This window comes from Podarcis gaigeae (genome assembly GCF_964106915.1).
Source record: "Podarcis gaigeae genome assembly, chromosome: 3".
In the NCBI taxonomy this organism is placed as follows: Eukaryota; Metazoa; Chordata; class Lepidosauria; order Squamata; family Lacertidae; genus Podarcis; species Podarcis gaigeae.
In genome coordinates this window covers 89,886,223-89,906,991 of record NC_139680.1, presented here as the reverse complement: position 1 = coordinate 89,906,991, position 20,769 = coordinate 89,886,223, and the positions used below count along the sequence as shown (strand labels likewise).

At 42.8% G+C, this 20,769-nt stretch overlaps 1 protein-coding gene and 1 long non-coding RNA gene across 2 annotated transcripts in view; one reads left to right on the top strand and one right to left on the bottom strand.

The window, feature by feature from the left end:
• Nucleotides 1–20,769, top strand: part of GALNT14 (polypeptide N-acetylgalactosaminyltransferase 14) — a 243,070-nt gene that overhangs the window by 98,028 nt on the left and 124,273 nt on the right. The window contains exon 2 of the mRNA XM_083732509.1: nucleotides 12,463–12,632. Coding sequence (XP_083588635.1) covers nucleotides 12,463–12,632 — 170 coding nt within the window. The remainder of the gene's footprint in view (nucleotides 1–12,462; nucleotides 12,633–20,769) is intronic.
• LOC310841650 overlaps nucleotides 1–20,769 on the bottom strand; it is a 248,280-nt gene that overhangs the window by 210,912 nt on the left and 16,599 nt on the right. The gene's annotated exons all lie outside the window — the stretch shown is intronic.

The window sequence follows — 20,769 nt, the reverse complement described above, 5'->3', positions numbered from 1 at the left end:
TCTTGCAGTCCATGGGACTCTCAAGAGTCTCCTCCAGCACCATAATTCAAAAGCATCAATTCTTCGGCGATCAGCCTTCTTTATGGTCCAGCTCTCACTTCCATACATCACTACTGGGAAAACCATAGCTTTAACTATACGAACCTTTGTTGGCAAGGTGATGTCTCTACTTCTCAAGATGCTGTCTAGGCCTGTCATTGCCCTTCTCCCAAGAAGCAGGCGTCTTTTAATTTCGTGGCTGCTGTCACCATCTGCAGTGATCATTGAGCCCAAGAAAGTAAAATCTCTCACTACCTCCATTTCTTCCCCTTCTATTTGCCAGGAGGTGATGGGACCAGTGGCCATGATCTTCGTTTTTTTGATGTTGAGCTTCAGACCATATTTTGCGCTCTCCTCTTTCACCCTCATTAAAAGGTTCTTTAATTCCTCCTCACTTTCTGCCATCAAGGTTGTGTCATCTGCATATCTGAGGTTGTTGATATTTCTTCCGGCAATCTTAATTCCGGCTAGGGATTCATCCAGCCCAGCCTTTCGCATGATGAATTCTGCATATAAGTTAAATAAGCAGGGAGACAAAATACAGCCTTGTCGTACTCCTTTCCCAATTTTGAACCAATCAGTTGTTCCATATCCAGTTCTAACTGTAGCTTCTTGTCCCACATAGAGATTTCTCAGGAGACAGATGAGGTGATCTGGCACTCCCATTTCTTTAAGAACTTGCCATAGTTTGCCGTGGTCGACACAGTCAAAAGCTTTTGCATAGTCAATGAAGCAGAAGTAGATGTCTTTCTGGAACTCTCTAGCTTTCTCCATAATCCAGCGCATGTTTGCAATTTGGTCTCTGGTTCCTCTGCCTCTTCTAAATCCAGCTTGCACTTCTGGGAGTTCTCGGTCCACATACTGCTTGAGCCTTCCTTGTAGAATTTGAAGCATAACCTTGCTAGCGTGTGAAATGAGTGCAATTGTGCGGTAGTTGGAGCATTCTTTGGCACTGCCCTTCTTTGGGATTGGGATGTAGACTGATCTTCTCCAATCCTCTGGCCACTGCTGAGTTTTCCAAACTTGCTGGCATATTGAGTGTAGCACCTTAACAGCATCATCTTTTAAAATTTTAAATAGTTCAGCTGGAATGCCATCACTTCCACTGGCCTTGTTATTTGCAGTGCTTTCTAAGGCCCATTTGACTTCACTTTCCAGGATGTCTGGCTCAAGGTCAGCCACCACACTACCTGGGGTATACGAGACATCCATTTCTTTCTGGTATAATTCCTCTGTGTATTCTTGCCACCTCTTCTTGATGTCTTCTGCTTCTGTTAGGTCCTTTCCACTTTTGTCCTTTATTGTGGAAATCTTTGTACGAAATGTTCCTTTCATATCTCCAATTTTCTTGAACAGATCTCTGGTTCTTCCCATTCTATTGCTTTCCTCTATTTCTTTGCATTGCTCGTTTAAGAAGGTCTTCTTGTCTCTCCTTGCTATTCTTTGGAAATCTGCATTCAATTTCCTGTATCTTTCACCATCTCCCTCGCATTTTGCTTGCCTTCTCTCCCCCGCTATTTGTAAGGCCTCATTGGACAGCCACTTTGCTTTCTTGCATTTCCTTTTCATTGGGATGGTTTTCGTTGCTGCCTCCTGTATAATGTTACGAGCCTCCATCCATAGTTCTTCAGGCATTCTGTCCACCAAATCTAAATCCTTAAACCTGTTCCTCACTTCCACTGTGTATTCATAAGGGATTTGACTTAGATTGTATCTTACCGGCCCAGTGGTTTTTCCTACTTTCTTCAGTTTAAGCTTGAATTTTGCTATAAGAAGCTGATGATCTGAGCCACAGTCAGCTCCAGGTCTTGTTTTTGCTGACTGTATAGAGCTTCTCCATCTTTGGCTGCAGAGAATATAATCAATCTGATTTCGATGCTGCCCATCTGGTGATGTCCATGTGTAGAGTCGTCTCTTGTGTTGTTGGAAAAGCGTGTTTGTGATGACCAGCTTGTTCTTTTGACAGAACTCTATTAGCCTTTGCCCTGCTTCGTTTTGATCTCCAAGGCCAAACTTGCCAGTTGTTCCTTTTATCTCTTGACTCCCTACTTTAGCATTCCAATCCCCTATAATGAGAAGAACATCCTTCTTTGGTGTCACTTCTATAAGGTCTTGTAAGTCTTCATAGAATTGGTCAATTTCAGTTTCTTCAGCACAAGTAGTTGGTGCATAAACTTGGATTACTGTGATGTTAAAAGGTCTGCCTTGGATTCGTATCGAGATCATTCTATCATTTTTGAGATTGCATCCCAGTACAGCTTTCGCCACTCTTTTGTTGACTATGAGGGCCACTCCATTTCTTTTATGGGTTTCTTGCCCACAGTAGTAGATATGATGGTCATCCGAACTGAATTCACCCATTCCCGTCCATTTTAGTTCACTGATGCCCAGGATGTCAATATTTATTCTTGCCATCTCATTTTTGACCACCTCCAACTTACCCAGGTTCATGGTTCTTACATTCCAGGTTCCTATGCAATATTTTTCTTTACAGCATTGGACTTTCCTTTCGCTTCCAGGCATATCCGCAACTGAGCGTCCTTTCGGCTTTGGCCCAGCCGCTTCATCAGCTCTGGATCTACTTGTACTTGCCCTCCGCTCTTCCCCAGTAGCATGTTGGACGCCTTCCGACCTGAGGGGCTCATCTTCCAGCGTCATATCTTTTATATGCCTGTTGTCTTTGTCCATGGAGTTTTCTTGGCAGGGATACTGGAGTGGCTTGCCGGTTCCTCCTCCAGGTGGATCACGTTTGGTCAAAACTCTCCACTATGACCTGTTCATCTTGGGTGCCCTGCTCGGCATAGTTCATAGCTTCTCTGAGTTCTTCAAGCCCCTTCGCCACGGCAAGGCAGTGATCCATGAAGGGGATCACTTGATGGCCTACTCTGCTCTATAGGGCTCAGTTATGCTGTGGTGGTGTTTGGAACAGATCTACCTTGAAACTGTATGAAGTCCTGCCTCTCTTGCATCCATTTGACCATGTTTTGCCTCTTGCCTTTGTTGATGAATCTTCGCTGGCTCTGTTTTGAGTCATCAGCCTCTATTGCCTACTACTATGGCTACTAATGATGATGATATTCATATCTATGGCTATCTATCTATCATCTATCTAGCTATCAATCAATCAATCAATCAATCAATCATCTATCATCTATCTTCTATCATTATCTATCATCTATCTATATCTATCTATCTATCTATCTATCTATCTATCTATCTAATCATCTAATCTATCATCTATCTATCTGTCTGTCTGTCTATCATCTATCTATCTATCTATCTATCTATCTATCTATCTATCTATCTATCTATCCATCTATCTATCTATCATCTATCTATCTATCTCTATCATCTATCATCTATCATCTATCTATCTATCTATCTATCTATCTATCTATCTATCTATCATCTATCTATCTATCTATCATCTATCTATCTATCTATCTATCTATCTATCTATCTATCATCTATCTATCATCTATCATCTATCTATCTATCTATCTATCTATCTATTGAGCTATCTATCGATCTATCATCTATCTATCGATCTATCATCTATCTATTATCTCATCTAACTAACTAAACTATACTATACTATCTAGGCAATATATGCAAATGGCTTGATCCAGATGCATTGCACACAATCAAGGAAATGGCACTAATTTCTATATGATTGCCCAGTTTACAAGTTGCATTTCTCAAGACAAAAATTGAGACTGTTTTCATGCACAAAAAACAATGTATTGTGTATACTGCCCCTTTAACATACAAATAGAGGAAGAGCTTTTTTGAGCTGTCATATTGGTTTATCTCAAAAAGAAGGTGGGAGCGCTTTGCAGTCTCCTGTCTGAGGGCTTACCTTATTGGTATTTGCTGCCAACGAAAGGCACATTTCATATGTATCTGACATGTGTTGTCTTTGCTGACAACATCTGGGGGTGGTGGGTGCAGCAGCATAGCATAACATTATCCGAATGAAAAATATGCTAATTTAAAGAAGGATTCATTTCCGTCCGTGTCCATGTGTATGTGTCTGTGTGTAGTTTTGGGGGGCATTCCCGGTATATGTAAGGTTTGAGATAACTCTGCTCTGGTCCACTGCCATACATCCATGATTCTTGATAGTTTTCATGATATGAAACTGTGTGGAAAACACTCCTTATTTATAATCAGGTACTACATGAAAGCAGAATATTTGCAAGGCAAATACTCCTACTCCTTTTTTTAACCAAAAACTATAGGTATATTATGGAAAGCTGATCATGTCTTTCTGCATAAAGTGATGGGAAGTATTAATTCCATTGGGATGGTCCTTGTCTCTTGGTGGATGTGGGTCTTTTCCAACTTGGTTGTGACACAGGTTAGTAGTTATCCAATGTTAGCCATTTTCCACAAAAAAATGGACATAGCTTGTTTTATGGGTAGTTTTCCTCTGCTTGTGGCTTTCAGTGTAATATAACATTGACTCAGGGTAGCGTGGAACTGACACATACAGTTTTATGGGGTATTTTTCTACCTCAAGCGAATTGGGGACCCCAGTGTGGTAAAATGTCCCCAAACAAAGCTGGAAGTCAGACCATTGGGCCACCTATCTCAGTACTGCCTTTTTTGACTGGCAGCAGATTTCTAGGGTTTAAAGCAGCTGTCTGACTCAGCACCACCTGTAGATGCCGGGCTTTGAACCCAGGATGTTCTACATGTAAGACAGATGCTCTGTCACTGAGCTACAGCCCTTTCCTTCTATGGGGAGTTGAGGATACTGCTGCATTAACGCTCTGAACATTCCCTTATATATTAGTGTTATCTTGGAACATTTCTATTTTTAGTGTTAAAAAAACCCCTCTACTATTTCCCGAAGGATTCTCCAGGGATCAGTTTGTAAGCTGTTACATCTTCTTACATGTGGGATGTCTCAAATCTTTTCAGAGTGGCTTAACATTTTGGTCATTGAACGAATACACTGAACGAAGATATGTGAATTGCTCTTGTTTTATACAGATAACACTTGTTTTTGAAAGGCGTTTTGCTCAGACCACCATGTCCTTACTGTATGTGTGCCTCAGCCCTGGAAGCCTCAAAGTCAGATCAAAGCTTTGCTGGGCTTGATTGTTAACGTGGAGCTGCGTACCAGCAGGGGCTCTCCCATTCTCTTGGAAGAAAATGGGAGCAACTCTGGATTGTAATTATCTGGGTGCTTAGCAGAGGGTTGGGGAACTGGTGGCTCTCCAGAGGCTGTGGGGTTCCGACTCCCATCAGCTCCAGCTAGCATGGCCAGTAGTCGGGGATGATAGGACTTGTCGTAGGATGACAACTTAAGGACCACAGGTTCCCCATCGCTGACTTAGCATACCAAGTTCCTCTGCAGCTTCAGGTTCAGGACACAAAAGGCCCAAACCACTAGCTTAACTTGGGCTGCATCCAACATGGCCGTTCCATCAGCACAAGGATTCCCACCTGCTCAATTCTTCTCCCTTCCCCCCAATACCCATTAACTCTGTTCTAGGGATTCCCTAGCCCTTTGGATCAGTTTTGAGGAGGGCACAAAGCATGCATGGGGAGAAAAGACAGGTGCAAGCCGAAAATCTTTGCTGACAGGACACGTTAGTTGAATACCACCCAGTGCCTGTTAATGATACCTAAAGTCTGAACTTTGAGACTGAGGAGGGGAGGGCTATGGTAAGGATCTTTTAATAGCTGGTGAGACTGATTAGCTATTTCCCCCCATGAGATGGGGAAGGATTTGTCCCCCTCCCTCTGCTGGAAGGGCTCTCATTCTCTCAAATTCTTTATTAACTCACTGTTTTATATAATTAATACTAGTCATTAAGCTGCAGCATTGAAAGAAAAATGGCCTAATTTCTGAGAGAGAGAGAGAGAGAGAGAGAGAGAGAGAGAGAGAGGGGAAAAAAAAATATCAAATTTATTACCAGTACACGAGAGAAAATGAATATGAGGCACACAGAGAGGAGCTGTGTGGAAGACAAATAGAAAGGCAAGTAGAGTATTGACTTGATCCTTCTCGGGTGCATGCTAATTTGGAACCTAAAGTGAGTTAGATCATAATAAATTAAATTTAGATTTCGGCACATCAGTTAAATAAGTCCCCAGATAGAATTCTACTTGAGAGGAAGAAGAGATAATGCATGGTGGAAATGTTATAATGAAGATCTTATCCAATAATCCATAACTGATGTTTTGTCCTGGGTGAACGAAGGGGTTTTCCTGCTTCAGTGTTTAATTCCCGTACCTCTCCTTTATCAGTAATCAAGGAACAGGTAAGTTATCAGTTGGCTTGAATGGCAATTACTCATTCAAGCCGGTCGTAAAATTGTAGGGCTATGGAATGAGTGGGAAGTCCTCTCGCCCAGCTCCTTTACTGAGACAAGTTCTTCCGTTCCAAAGCATGCCTTCTTAGCAATTAGTCCATATGTCACCTTGAGAGGACAGGCAATGAGCTGAAATTCACTATTAGGAAAGTCAGTTGTGGCAATTTGTCTTGGACTGTGCCATTGAGATTGCAGTTAGAAAGGAGTCACATGTGTGGGTGTGTGGCAAGCACGGAGATGCTTTGACTAGAACAAATCTTCCAGAAATGCTGGTTTGGTGGCACAGGAAATACAACTTCATTCATTTGTTAATTTTGTATCCTGCCTTTCCACCAAATTACGCTCAAGGCAGTCAACAGCAAAAAAATTACAAACAACAACAAGTAAAATACCTATAACCAAACACTGCATACAATTCAGCCAGACTTAAGCACTTTAAAGGTAAAGGTAAAGGTAAAGGACCTAGGCTCCATTTATTTCAATGGATGGGAGTTCAGCAGATGCCTGACTTTGGCAGTGAAATAAATGGAAGCTTTATGGTGCTTATGAGCTGGATTGTGCCCATTTCATGGGCTGGAGCCTGCCCGTTTAAAAATAAGTGTTTTATTTTGGCAGTCTGAAAAAGAAAGGATTCTGAGGACTGTCGTCAAACCTTATAAATCTTGGGACCTTAAGTGATTCTAGGATTCACTGGATGTAACTTCTCCCGATCTTTTACTGCATTGATAAATCATGTTTTACAAGATGCCTTAAAAAAACATCAACTGTATTGATTGCACGATATATTGGACTTCTACCAAAAGCTTGCAAACACATTTCATATATCCTCCTGCTTGAAAATAGCCTGATGGGCTGGAGTGGTCTTAAGAATGAATGGCTTTCAGAACATCCTCCAATGTTTTATATCTTCAAATCCTCAGCTGTTGTTCAAAATGCAAGGATTCTTTTCATCTGTGGCTCTAGCTAGGGCAGCTAGGGAAGGTATAAGCAATGAAGAAATGAGTAAAAATGACATTGTGAGTGTCCATATTTATTCGCCCTGTCAAATGTGCTCCATCTACAAGTCAAAAGATTATTTCTTCAATTGCCAGAAACTGCAAACATGCCCTGGGATGTGAGACTTAGTCAGGGCTTCCCTGACTTTTGCAGAATTGCTGGCAATAAAGTTACACAACCAAGCTGCAGAACTGACTGGCTCCAGGTTTTTTGGGGGGGCCCTCTTGCAGGGGCCACTGGCACTGGGAGCCACCACCACTGGATTACTTATGGGTGGGCAACAGTCAGTGACCTGTAACGCGCCCCCCCCAAAAAAAAATTCCAAAGGGATTTTGGTGATTCTTTGGTCTGATCCAGCAGGATTCATCCGTTCTTATGGTCCCAGCTACTTCTGCCTCATCAGCCAATTGGTTCTTGTTCTTGAAGTCTTTACAAGACTTTAGTTTATGGTTGCCATTAATTTTGATTTTAATTCATTTTTATAATGTTTTATAATGTTGTACTGTTTTAGTGTTGTTAGCCGCCCTGAGCCCGGCTTCGGCTGGGGAGGGCGGGATATAAATAAAATATTATTATTATTATTATTATTATTATTATTATTATTATCATCATCATCGTGTCGAGGATAGCTGAGTCCCATCTTCTGGAATACGAAATTGTCAGCAAGGCAGGGCAAGAATGCCATTACACTGTTGCAGAAGCTGGGTGCCACCCCCACTCTCTGCCAAGTGGTAGCAAGATTCAGGAGGTTCCAGGCACTCACCAAAGGTCTGTGTTCCTATGGAGAATTGAGGCAGAGTAGAGACTAGCTTTAGGAAACACGGTTTATTCGCCTATTTACACCTTCAGTCTGCATGGAGGGAGTCCAGATTTTACAGTGTGGTCAATTACAAGAGTCCAAAGCATCTTTCCTCTCCCTTCTTCCCAGCACAGCAGCTAAAGACTCTCTTTTCCTGTCACTTCATACCCAGTTACCTTGGCAACCTTCTGTCTGCCCAAGCCCCAGATTCCTCTTAGATGGGCCATCAACGCCTTTTGAAATGTTAAGGGATCTATCCCAGATGAGGCCCTGGCTCAGAAAGGAAGCTTAGCCTGTATTTTTCCACTGACCTCCCATCTTCCCTTCAAAACTAACAATGAAACATATGTTGTAGATACTTTCCCACATTTATTATGCCATTTTTGTGATATACAAATGACATGAGAAAACTTGGTATACTTATTTCTTTAACATCATTCTTGTTTATAAAACCCAATAAAAAATAAAAAATCCAAATAATAAAAATCCTACCATTATTAATTTCTGGGGTTTAGGGGGGTCCCCCCAAATGCATAACAATACTTTTCATTGATTCAGTTAGGTAGCCGTGTTGGTCTGATGCAGTCAATATATATATAAAAAATAAAAAAATTGTCCAGTAGCACCTTAGAGAAGAAGTGTGCATGCACACGAAAGCTCATACCAAGAACAAACTTAGTTGGTCTCTAAGGTGCTACTGGACAATTTTATATATCTATATCTATCTATATCTATATATCAATTTATTTGTATATCTATAGATATAATACTTTTCATTGTTAGCAGAGTTTGTCTTCCAACATATATCAGAGAAATTGAGGTGTCCCATTATTGCTATGTCCTCTTTGAAATTTGTTGATCAGATCTAGGGATTCTAGGTGGACTTTCTTTAACACATCTGAAGCTGGATTTAAAACAAGACGAGAACTTTCAAAAAGTTACTAGTTTGCTGGGGAGCACAAGTAGGGAGAATGCTGTCAGGCTCATGCCCTGGCCTGCCATGGGTCTTCCCTTAGGCACCTGGTTGGTGAATGGCAGACCAGGAAGCTAGATGAAACTTCCTTTGGTGTGATCCAGCCGATTTTGACTGATGAGATGTGGAAAACAGCACATTGGTTGTGAGAGCTTTCTAAGCATATGCAGAAACTAAAGGATATAGGCGAGAAATAGGAGGAGATTCAAAGCCTAACAAGGAGATGATGAAGAAGAACGCAAGCTGCACTCTAAAGAAAGACTACAGATGGCAAATACGCAAGGGACAGAGCATTCCAGGTTTTAAAAGAAAAGTAAACAATTTAAATGGGATTCGGAAGATAACGGTGAGGCAGCAGAATTCTGAACAGAAGTTAAAGGCTTAAGGTGGGAGAGTAAAGGACTGGAAAACACAACATTACTAATCCAGCTGAGACATAATTAAAGCCCTACCTAGTATTCTAGCAGTGTAAGTTGAACAAAACAGATTTTTGCAGTATTAAAGGGTGGGTATAGCAAGATCTGTCAATAGCGTTGATTGGTTGAGAAAGTTGAGCATAAGGTGCCAAGGTGAAAAGATTAAATGTAAAGCATAAGTCAGGGGCACAAGAGCCTTTGGGGAGGGGATGCAGCTTGGTGGTGGATGCAGAAGAGCCCAGGTTCAATTCCTGGCATCTCCAGGGAGAGTTAGGAGAGATGCTTGTCTGAAATGCTGGATAGCTGCTGCTAGATAGGGCTCATCCACATTTCCACGTGTCTCATGCCTAGAAAGCAGGGGTCTGAGAGGTTTTCCGTTTGCCCTGGGGGAAACCTGCTCTTTAGTGCTGAATCAAAACAATCGTCAATCAGCGGAAATCTGGATTGAAGTTTGGTCTGACTTGGCGGTAAAGAGTGAGATTTCCTGTGGGAAAGCAGGATGATGAGTAGAAATGTGGATGAGCCCTTAGTGTATACAATACTGAGCTAGACGGGGCACTATAAGGCTGCTTCCTTTGTTCCTGATTTTATAAGTAATAAGCAAAGGACCACGGAGCAATGCACACACAGAGAGGAGCTCTATGCATGAATACTCTGTGGCTGAAACCCCAAGCCCACGTACCTGGGAGTGAACACAGTCAGACTTAAAGGTAAAGGGACCCCTGACCATTAGGTCCAGTCGTGATCGACTCTGCGGTTGCGGCACTCATCTCGCTTTATTGGCCTAGGGAGCCGGCTTACAGCTTCCAGGTCATGTGGCTAGCATGACTAAGCCACGTCTGGGGAACCAGAGCAGCGCACGGAAATGCCGTTTACCTTCCCGCCGGAGTGGTACCTATTTATCTACTTGCATTTTAACAAGCTTTCGAACAGCTAGGTTTGCAGGAGCAGGGACCGAGCAACAGGAGCTCACCCCGTCATGGGGATTTGAACCGCCGACCTTCTGATCAGCAAGTCCTAGGCTCTGTTTTTTAACCCACAGCGCCACCCGCGTCCCTCACAGTCAGACTTACTTTTGAGCAAACATCTATGAGACTGTGCTGCAGGAGCAAGCCTAAAAGAGGGCCAGCAGAAGGTTGGATTCCTTTTCTCTTGCAGCAGCAAGAAGCATTTGGATTAATGGTAGTTTAGAGAAGAAAAAAAAAGATTTGGTTAGACACATTGGTCACAAACCACTGCCACTCCCCATCATGCATACCTCATTGAATTGGATGCAGGTTACAACTGAAAAGAATTGCATGGCTTCCATTCATTTCCGTGTGACTTGCATAGGCAACATTATAGGTGGATCATGGTTTAAATAAATAATCAGCATTGCTTTGGTGGAATTTAATGAAGCATGCTGCACAAATGTATAGGATTTTTTTTATTAAAGGAGTCAAAAGTCTGCAAGCATGTAGATAAGAGTGATCTTGTATAAATTTAAATGTCCAGAAGGGCTTTGATGTAGCCCCTCACTTAGGTGCTTGAGAAAAGATGTCTCATCGCTGTAATAGGAGCTAGCCATTTGGTGCTTGCCTATGACTCCTTTATAGCCAACGTGAAATGTAATATTAAACATTACAGGGGTACTTTGGACCAGTCCAATGTGTAAAGCTGATGAAGGGGACGTGGGCCATTCATTTGTCAGAGGCATCATTCCCCCTCCTCCCCTACCTATTATTACATTAAAATGTGCTGTCAGATGTGAATAAAATCAATTATGGGGTAAAATTGCCTGTTTCGAAAGCCTCATTTTGTGCTGTTAGCAGCCAAAAGGGACTTGGATACTGACTTAACAATAAAAAAGAGAGATCAATTATTGGATAAGATCACACATCACCCCCTCCCGGTGTTGGAACAATTGTACAAGTTTTGAATCTCTCTGTACTACACACAGGTTGAGATCAAAGAGGCTGTGCTTCTGTAATGATGTGATTTTATCAGGGCCCCATTGTGTTGACTTCCACAATGCAGGGACAAAGCCATTGTGTGCAGCTGAACGAAAGGACAGGTTGACTCTTCAGCACATGAGGGTATGGCGAGGAGAGCATGGTGGGGATGGTTTGGGCTGTGGCTTGGGCAAGGGGTGCAGACAGATGCTGCAATTGAAGCTATGTTCTGTTAACACAGGCCTCTACCACCTCGTTCTGCTACAAGGGCAGATCACGCCTTAAAGAGGGATAAGTGAGTACGGTGGTACCTCGGGTTATGAACTTAATTCGTTCCGGAGGTCCATTCTTAACCCGAAACCGTTCTTAACCTGAGGTGTGCTGTGCTGTGTATAGATTGAAATATAATTAAAATGTAAATAAAGTACACCTCACCATAGTGGGGAAGACTGTTCCTTGATAAGCTTAGTGTGCTGCCCATGTGCTAAGTACTGATGGGCCACTTCAAGGTCCCTGCTGCTCTCCCTTCTGACAAAACAAAAAAAAATCCTTCCAGTAGCACCTTAAAGACCAACTAAGTCAGTTCTTGGTATGAGCTTTCGTGTGCATGCACACTTCTTCAGAGGTATCTGAAGAAGTGTGCATGCACACGAAAGCTCATACCAAGAACTGACTTAGTTGGTCTTTAAGGTGCTACTGGAAGGATTTTTTTTTTTGTTTTGACTATGGCAGACCAACACGGCTACCTATCCCTTCTGACAGTTCTTCATCTTTAAGTTGGACCAGACAGCCCTTCAAATAAAACTCTGTCCTGTGAAGTCTGAAGGCTGTCCAAATGCTGTACAACTGGAGACATATTCAGCAGCAGGGGAAAGACTAGCTCAGTGGCAGAGGATTCACTTTCCATGCTGACAACAAAGGCATGACAATTCAGTTGCAGTGCTTCTTGTTCTGATGAGCATCCATGTTTGTACATGAACAGGGCTCTGAGATCGACTGGGATGACCTCTGGAATCAGTTTGAAGAACGAAAGTACCTGACTGCCCGGAAATGGAAGGGAGGAGAGGACCCGTATCGACTATATGCCTTCAACCAGCGGGAGAGTGAGAGGATACCCAGTGACCGTGGCATACGAGACACAAGACACCACAGGTTCCATATTCCTTCTTCTCTCTCTCTCTCTTTTTCAGTTGCATATCAGAAAACACAGTTACCACGCACATGCTCCTGCAAAAGGACTTGACCGTTCCTGAATTGTGTTACCGGGGAGTACACCCTAGGTCTGATGGTCTGTAGAGGCATAGGTCAGGGGCTGCATCCAACCATGTCATCCTGTTCTGCTCTCTATCCTTTCCTTGCATGTCTCCCCCTCAAAAGAAATCTGGAAATATGGGTGAACCTCCGGAACAGATTTAGGAGCTGTACAGGGATTCAGCAGAGCGAGGAGGCAGGTGGAGTTGTGTTGCCCAAGTGTTGCACAAATAAGGACATATTCATTGGCTACAACCTCATGTTATTATTTAGTCTAAAGAGGACTCAATGGGCTCAATCAGTTATATTCTCTCACTTTTTTTGTATATTGCTTTTGTGATGCCAAGAATGCTTTACAGACATTATTAGGGTGGGGCGATATGTCAATATATTGTCCAAAACCAGTTTGAAGTCCCTAATATGATATCGGATTCATAATTTTTGACCTGGCAATATATCACGAATCATGGGGGTGGGTGCTATGCAAAAATCACGATGTGAGAAGAACCGTCAAGCCGGCCATTGCTTCATCTCAGTTTGCTACTGAAAGCTCACAGAGTAACAATATATGGTGAGCATCTCAGCACTAAATCCGGTCTAGGGTGGCCACATAAAGGTGTCACCAAACAGGGGGAAATGCACCAGGAAAACATGCATGCATTTTGCATGTGATGTATATAGGTTGAAATTTAATTACTGTAATTTAAATGTAAATACAGTACATCTCACCCTAGTGGGGAAGATTGTTCCTTGATGAGCTTAGTGTGCTGTCCAGGTGCTAAGTGCTGATGGGTCACTTCAAGGCCCCTGCTGCTCTCCCTTCTGACAGTTCTTCATCTTTAAGGTAGACCAGGCAGCCCTTCAGATAAAACTCTGTCCTGTAAACTCTGAAGGCTGTCCAAACGCTGTATGACTGGAAACGTATTCAGCTGCAGTGGAAAGACTTTAGCTCAGTGGCAGAGGATTCGCTTTCCATGCACAAGGTCCCAGGTTCAGTTCCTCAGCATCTCCAGGTAGAGCTGCAATAAGCCCCTGCCTGAAGCTTTGCAGAGCTGCTGCCAATCAGTGCAGACTATAGTGAACTCACTGGACCAGTGTTCAGTATAAGGCAGCTTTCTGTGTTCACATCTAGAGCAGCCTGGAAGAGCCATCTGGAAGGAAGCAAAGGGTAGATCAATCCCAGTCTAAAGTTGACAAGAAATGCTTCTGTCCTCTCCAGAAAAACCATAAGCTTCTCCTCTAGTAGGAGAGTCTCCAGAAAAACCATAAGCTTCTCCTCTAGTAGGAGATTCCCCTATTGGCCTAGTACCAGAAGAGGCACAGGGAGAACTGCCAGACTGTCATCTTGCCACAGATCTGGGTTTAAGACACAGCCCTTAAATTAAATCTTGGATGCTGACTAGAAAATCCTTAAATTCAGTTTCCATGTGAAAACTTTCCTCCCCCCCCAGCCCCCCTCCCATGTGAATATTATGGTAGGAGCCAATCTATACTAGATAATGTTGCGTTGATGCTTAAGTGCAAGCGCTGCTGAGATTCTCATTTGTTTGCAGACTATAGCCAGATGCTCTTTCCCCCAGAGGGAAGTTGACAGCCCTGATGGGTGTCGGTTAATAGCTAAGCAGAGAGCATGTCATTCCTGGAGAGAAATAACAAATGGAATATTCACCAGCTGCCCCACTGAGGATGGAAGTAGATGTAAATTGGCTGTCATTTCATCCCATCCCTTGGTCCAGATTCTCTACACCAGGGCACTGAGCTTCTGTTTGTGATTGGGGGGGGGGATATCAGGAATATAAGAAGAGCCACAGATGGCCCGTCTACTCTGACAGCCTGTTCTGACCGTGGCCACCAGATGCCCATGGGAAGTTCAAAAATGGGACCTGAGTGCAATAGCACTCTCCCACCAATTCTCATTGATGGAGCTAGAGATGGCACAGAACGTAGATGTAGCATGGGCTAATTATATTTTCCCTCCTGATTCCTTCATGCAGTAATTGGGTTCTGGTTTATTGAAGATGTCAGGAGGATGCAGCATTAGCTAAGTACCTGAGCAAGCACATGAATTTAAAACAACAACAACAGCAGGCGTCCGGACTGGCTGAGGGAGCGAGTGGGGAGCTCAGCTAGCAAGGAGGAAGGGAATTGCTCCCAGTGGGAGATACAGCCTGTCACTGGCCAGCTGCTTGGGGAGATTCAGCAGCTCCCCTCTGGCACCGCCGTGCACTTTGTGGAACAGGCTGCGGCAATGAGTCTCATTGGGAGGAGAGGCCAGGGACAGCGCATCTGATTGCCCAGAGCTGCCTGGTGGGCTAATGGAAACTGTCAAGCAGCAGTGGCTTGGGAAGCAGGGAGAATTTCATCCTCTAATCTTTTGGAGATTGTTAGTGGCGGGTCTCCCTCACAGGCCTTGATGCAGTGAGCGTGCAAAACTCTATCTGAGTTTTGACACTAATGGCATTGATCAGGCATGATGTCCCAGCTGTATTTACCCGAATGCCATCTGCCTGGGATTCAGGGGTTGCTGTTGGGTAGCTCTGTGGGCTTCAAAGAGTACCCGCCTTCCTTTCCATATGTTTTAGCCCCTGTGGCAAGTGGATGAACTACTCACAGGAAGCTGCCTTATACCAAGTCAGACTCTGGGTCCGCCTAGCTCAGTATTGCCTGGAGATACTAGGGGTTGATCCTGGGATGTTCTTGCATTCAGAGCAGGTGCTCTGCCTTTGAACTATGGACCTTCTCCAGTTCTCCCTGGTAGTCTTCTTTCTTTATTAAATTCAGCAGACACTTTCCTTTGCAGGAGCTCTGAAGTGGTGATTGCCTCTGGTTCAGGTTGGGACCTCAAAGCCCCAAGCTCCATAAAAAGAAGTTGGGGCTGCCCTCTCTCTAACACACCCTTATCAGTGTATGCCCCAGAATGTGCCCTCTAACAACTTCCTTACTTACCATATAAGCAGTGCTATTTTTCTAGAAAAAGAGGTGCTGGAATTTACCATGAACACCTCCCTTGTTCTTTTAGAATGGCATTGGCACCCACCTGAAAGGTGCCAGAACTGAGTTCTGGCACGAAAAAAAAGTCCTGCGTATAAGATTGATTTTTATGTGCTTAGTGTAGGCTAGATTGTTCCCATTGGTAGAAACTAGAGAGTTCAGAGGTTAGTGGTCAAGTTCACAGGGTATCTCCGGAAAATATTTCTCATGCATCTCCCAAGTTGAAGATAATGAATGGATTGTGCAACTCACATTCAGTTCAATAAGGCTTTTGTCTTTGATACATCCCTTTGCTGGAGGTGCTTGGAAAAGTAAGAAGTGTTTGTGTGTGTGTGTGTGTACATGTAAGTTGGGGACGCGGGTGACGCTGTGGGTTAAACCACAGAGCCTAGGGCTTGCCAATCAGAAGGTCGTCGGTTCGAATCCCCGCAATGGGGTGAGCTCCCATTGCTCGGTCCCAGCTCCTGCGAACCTAGCAGTTCAAAAGCACGTCAAAGTGCAAGTAGATAAATAGGTACCGCTGCGGTGGGAAGGTAAACGGCTGCTCTGGTTTGCCAGAAGTGGCTTAGTCATGCTAGCCACATGACCCGGAAGCTGTATGCCGGCTCCCTTGGCCAGTAAAGCGAGATGAGTGCCGCAACCCCAGAGTCGGTCATGACTGGACCTAATGGTCAGGGGCCCCTTTACCTTTTACATGTAAGTTACCGGCAGCTAGCAACATAGGAGACCCTCCCCAAAGCCCTTGCTGTTGTAATCTTTCCAAATAATTTTTTATCAACTGCTTCTAAGAGAAGCAAACCGGTGTTAGATCAAGAGATGAAAGGTTCTGTCTCAGATTAGCAACTGGATGAAAAGATGGTACGTGTGTGCAAGTGATCCATTTTAGACAAATATGTGAAAGAGATGAACATCAAATTGCCCTCTTGCTCTTTGTTGGAAACAGAATCATTGCACAGCGTATTCGTTATGACTGGAAAGCAACCCAGACAGCCAGGTGGCAAAATTCACCAATGACCCAGAATATGACATAATTGTCCACAGCAGACTGTGAGGATGCGAAAGGATTTCATAGCCCTGGAAAGAGTGATCATTTCAATGGCAGATAAAATTAAATGTGGACAAACATGGTGGGTCTCAATAATTTAAACTGATGGGGCTCTAAATTAGCTGCTGTCTTGCAGGAATTGCTAAGTCTGGGTCTTGAGTCTACTGCGGCCAGCTTGCTGAATAAATCAGCTCGTGGCAATTCAGCTGTCAGAATGAAAGGATACATTAGGAAAAGAATAATAAAGCAAATCTCTTTGGTAAACCTGTACCTTCAGTGCTAGGATGGTAGCTGAAGGCAATCCACCAGGCCTTGTTTCTGTGCACACTTCCACTAATTCCAGTGTTTGGTGAACAGGGAAGGCTAATGGAAGCTCTAGTAAAATGACTTCAAATTGCACAGCAGCATAACTTAGTGGGTTGTACTCTGGTAACCTCTAGACTGTAAAACTGGATAGTGTGTGTGTGTGTGTGTGTGTGTGTGTGTGTGTGTATTGTATTATATATCTCTATCTAGCCAAGAGTGAGAATAGCATTTCTAAGATGATACTCCATCTATAAATAAAGAAAATCTTCCAGCTGCAAGTGGAATTGTTTAACATTGGTCTATAAAATGGTGTATGAAAAATGGAAAACAAAGCACATGAAGGTGGAATGTCTTTTAGAGGAAATAAGTGTAAGATTTATTGAATTTGATCTTCTTGGAGCAGTAATGGAAATCACACAGTTTCAGTCAATGAGTGTCTGAAAAACCCTGACTTGGAAGGAGGCAGATTAAATGACCTAATAGGTCATTTCCATTTTGCATTTCAATGATTCTTTATTTTCATGTTGTTTGGGGCAACTGCCCCACCTGCAACTCATTGATGAAAACAAAAAGATGTCAGTAATATTCCCTCCATTTTCTCCATTTCCAAATCCTTGGAAAATGGGGATGTTCTCACGACATGTTCATCCAGCATAATGGCAGGAGGAACATTAAAAAAATGCCTTTTTAAAAAGCTTGCTGTGATCATGCATTGAAATTCATGCATTTATAGAGTCAGGCAAGAAACATGATTGGACCCTTTCAATAAGATTATCACTGTGTCAATGGGTAGACAAGTAGCTAAAAGGTATTTTGAGTGCTGGGAAGATGCAAAATAAGAAATGCAGGGCAATCACATTATAAGTGTGCACTGAAGTTCTGTGATAATATAACGGGATCTGGGAAAATCTGGAAATAGAAATTCTTATGAGAGTGGAGCCCTTAGACCCTGCCAAGTTTCCTGCTTTGTCCCCCAAGTTTTTGGTGGGATACTGCAGGTGCAACATTGCAAGGAAGGAAGCCAAGATGATGTTTTGTGGAACAATTATGGAAGCTGTGCTTTGCTTATATACTTGTAGATAATAGCTGCAATGGAGTGGAAATATGGTAGGTAGCAGCAGTAGTCAGTTGTTACTTTTCTGTAATCCTCAGCTGCAGCAACTAACATCCTTTGGTGTAGAAACCTAATATAAATAAATGAATTTATATCTACTTTGTGGCCAGTAATAATATCAACCTTTAGATGAGTCTTAAACTTATCTTAACACAACAATAGTTTGTTTTGGAATGGGACAACGACCTGTAGGAAAATTATGTGAACAACCCACATCACCAATAAGAGCCATACCACTGATACCGGAACTACTGTATTTTTCACTCCATAAGATGCACCAGGCCATAAGACGCACCTAGTTTTTGGAGGAGGAAAACAAGAAAAAAATATTCTGAATCTCAGAAGCCAGAACAACAAGAGGGATCGCTGCGCAGCGAAAGCAGCAATCCCTCTTGCTGGTTTGGCATCTGGGATAGCTGCGCAGCCTGCATTCGCTCAATAAGACACACACACATTTCCCCTTACTTTTTAGGAGGGAAAAAGTGAGTCTTATAGAGCAAAAAATACGGTATTTAAAAACAAGTGTACATATTAGGTCAATATATTCCTCCACACTCAATTCCATTTCTTCATGGGGACTTCTTGTCACCAATCCTTTGTTCACCTTTTCCTAAAAGTACAAGACCTCTTTCTCAGATCTAATAATAAAACAGCATTGCTATTACTATTCTTCATAAACAGAGAAACGATCGCATCCCACTATCTTTTCGATTCTCTTCTCATAAATACATACATACTAGCAAAAGCAATAATAAACTTGGAGCCAAAATTGCACTGTAAATCATCTCCTGCCTGCCCCATGTGTTTTTTTGTGTTTGTGTGTGCATGTGCAATATCTGGGATAAAGTCATACACTCCAGCTTGGCAGGCTAGAAATGTAACAGTGAGTGGGATGAATTGCCCACAGCCAAAAGAATTCTTCCTGATTGCTTTTGGGTCTCTGCCATCTGCAGCAGACACCTCCCAATGAGTCGAGGCATGCCAGTGTTCCATGGCTTTGTGGCTCCATATGCTAGCCCCGCTGACCTCCACCTTCCAAATGCTCCATTGGTTTTATAGATATACAGTAGCTGCCACTATTGCTAGTTTCTGCTGGTGACATGCTGGTTTTGGCTCAGCACTTGTTATAAACAAGGGAGAACTGCAAAAAAGATGGAAAGGGAAACCAAACAGGGAAGGAAATGGGGAAATCTGAATATTTCAAGGAGTGCAGTTAAAAAAAATGATATTTTAAAATTATTCATAGTTTTGATAGCACTATGCAGTTTATAACATGAACAGATGCCAGTGCCTTATAATGAGAGCCATTGATTCATCTAGGTTGGTATCATCTACTCTGACTGGTAGTGGCATGATTTCAGGCAGAGATGTTCCCCAGGTCTACTAGATCCTTTAGCAGAGAATAAACTGGGGATGGAGGAGAATTTAACTGATTCTCTCTATTAAAATGGGAGCAAACCTAATTCACATCTCCTAGACTTTTATGTCGTAAGCAGGCAGTTATCAAGCAGATAGCACATTTTGGCAAATTTTGCAGTGCAGTTTCATTTTAAGAAATGCACACGACATGCAAATTGTGTGTGTTCAAAAATAATGTCTTTTAGGAGAAAGTGCCTACAAATGGCATACATAATGTGTTTTTTAAAGGAACAATGGATACAACTTAAATGTTGACTTTAACTTGTCATATCCGCAGAAAATGAAGGGAATGGATTTATGGTTGAATGCCTGTGAAAGTGACAAAATAATAATAATAATAGGCTGATCTGTCCATCCCTAGATTGAACCCAGGAGCAAAGCATGTCCGCCATGGGGGAGCTAGTAGCTCCTTGTCTTGTTAAAGATGGGATTGCTTCTTCGTGATTTGAATTGGGGACTCATCACATCCAAATCATTCCTTCATTTCAAAAGTCTGTCATCAAATAACCCTTACCCTGGTCTTCCTTTGAACAAGTATGTGAGAACAGTAGGCCACTTTAAGTCCCATTTATACAGAGAATGGACTGTAGCAAATTGTTTTTTTGTAGCCTGCTAGTCTTGATCTGTGACCTGAACCCGGATATTTGAAGCCTGGCTCAAATGCTAAGTAGTAGAGATAGATCGGTGAATTCACAGTATGAACCTATTTCAGAGCCAGGCGACTGTAATTCATTGATAAGAGGCCAATTCTTTGCAGGTAAAAGACTCCAGGTACAATCTCTGGCATCTCCAGTTGAAAGGATCAGATAGCAGGTGATGGGAAAGACCTATCAGCACCTTGGACAGCTACTGCCAGAATTGAGGATACTAGGCTAGGAGGACAGACAAATTGTCTTACTATAATAATGCAGCTTCCCGTTTTTGGTACTTTTTCTAATCACAGGCAGAAGTGGAAGCTAGCATCCAACAAAAAAAGGCAAAGAGGAGATAAGTGGCAAGTACTGGGAGGAAAGTGTCAAGTGCTTCTAGTTCTGGTTTATAGTTCGCCAACACAATATCCAGGCTGATCTCAGTAAGGCTGCGAACACAGCATATATTTAAAAAACATTTCAACCCCCCTCCCCAAAGAATTGTTTTAAAGGGACTGGGAATTTTAGTTCGGT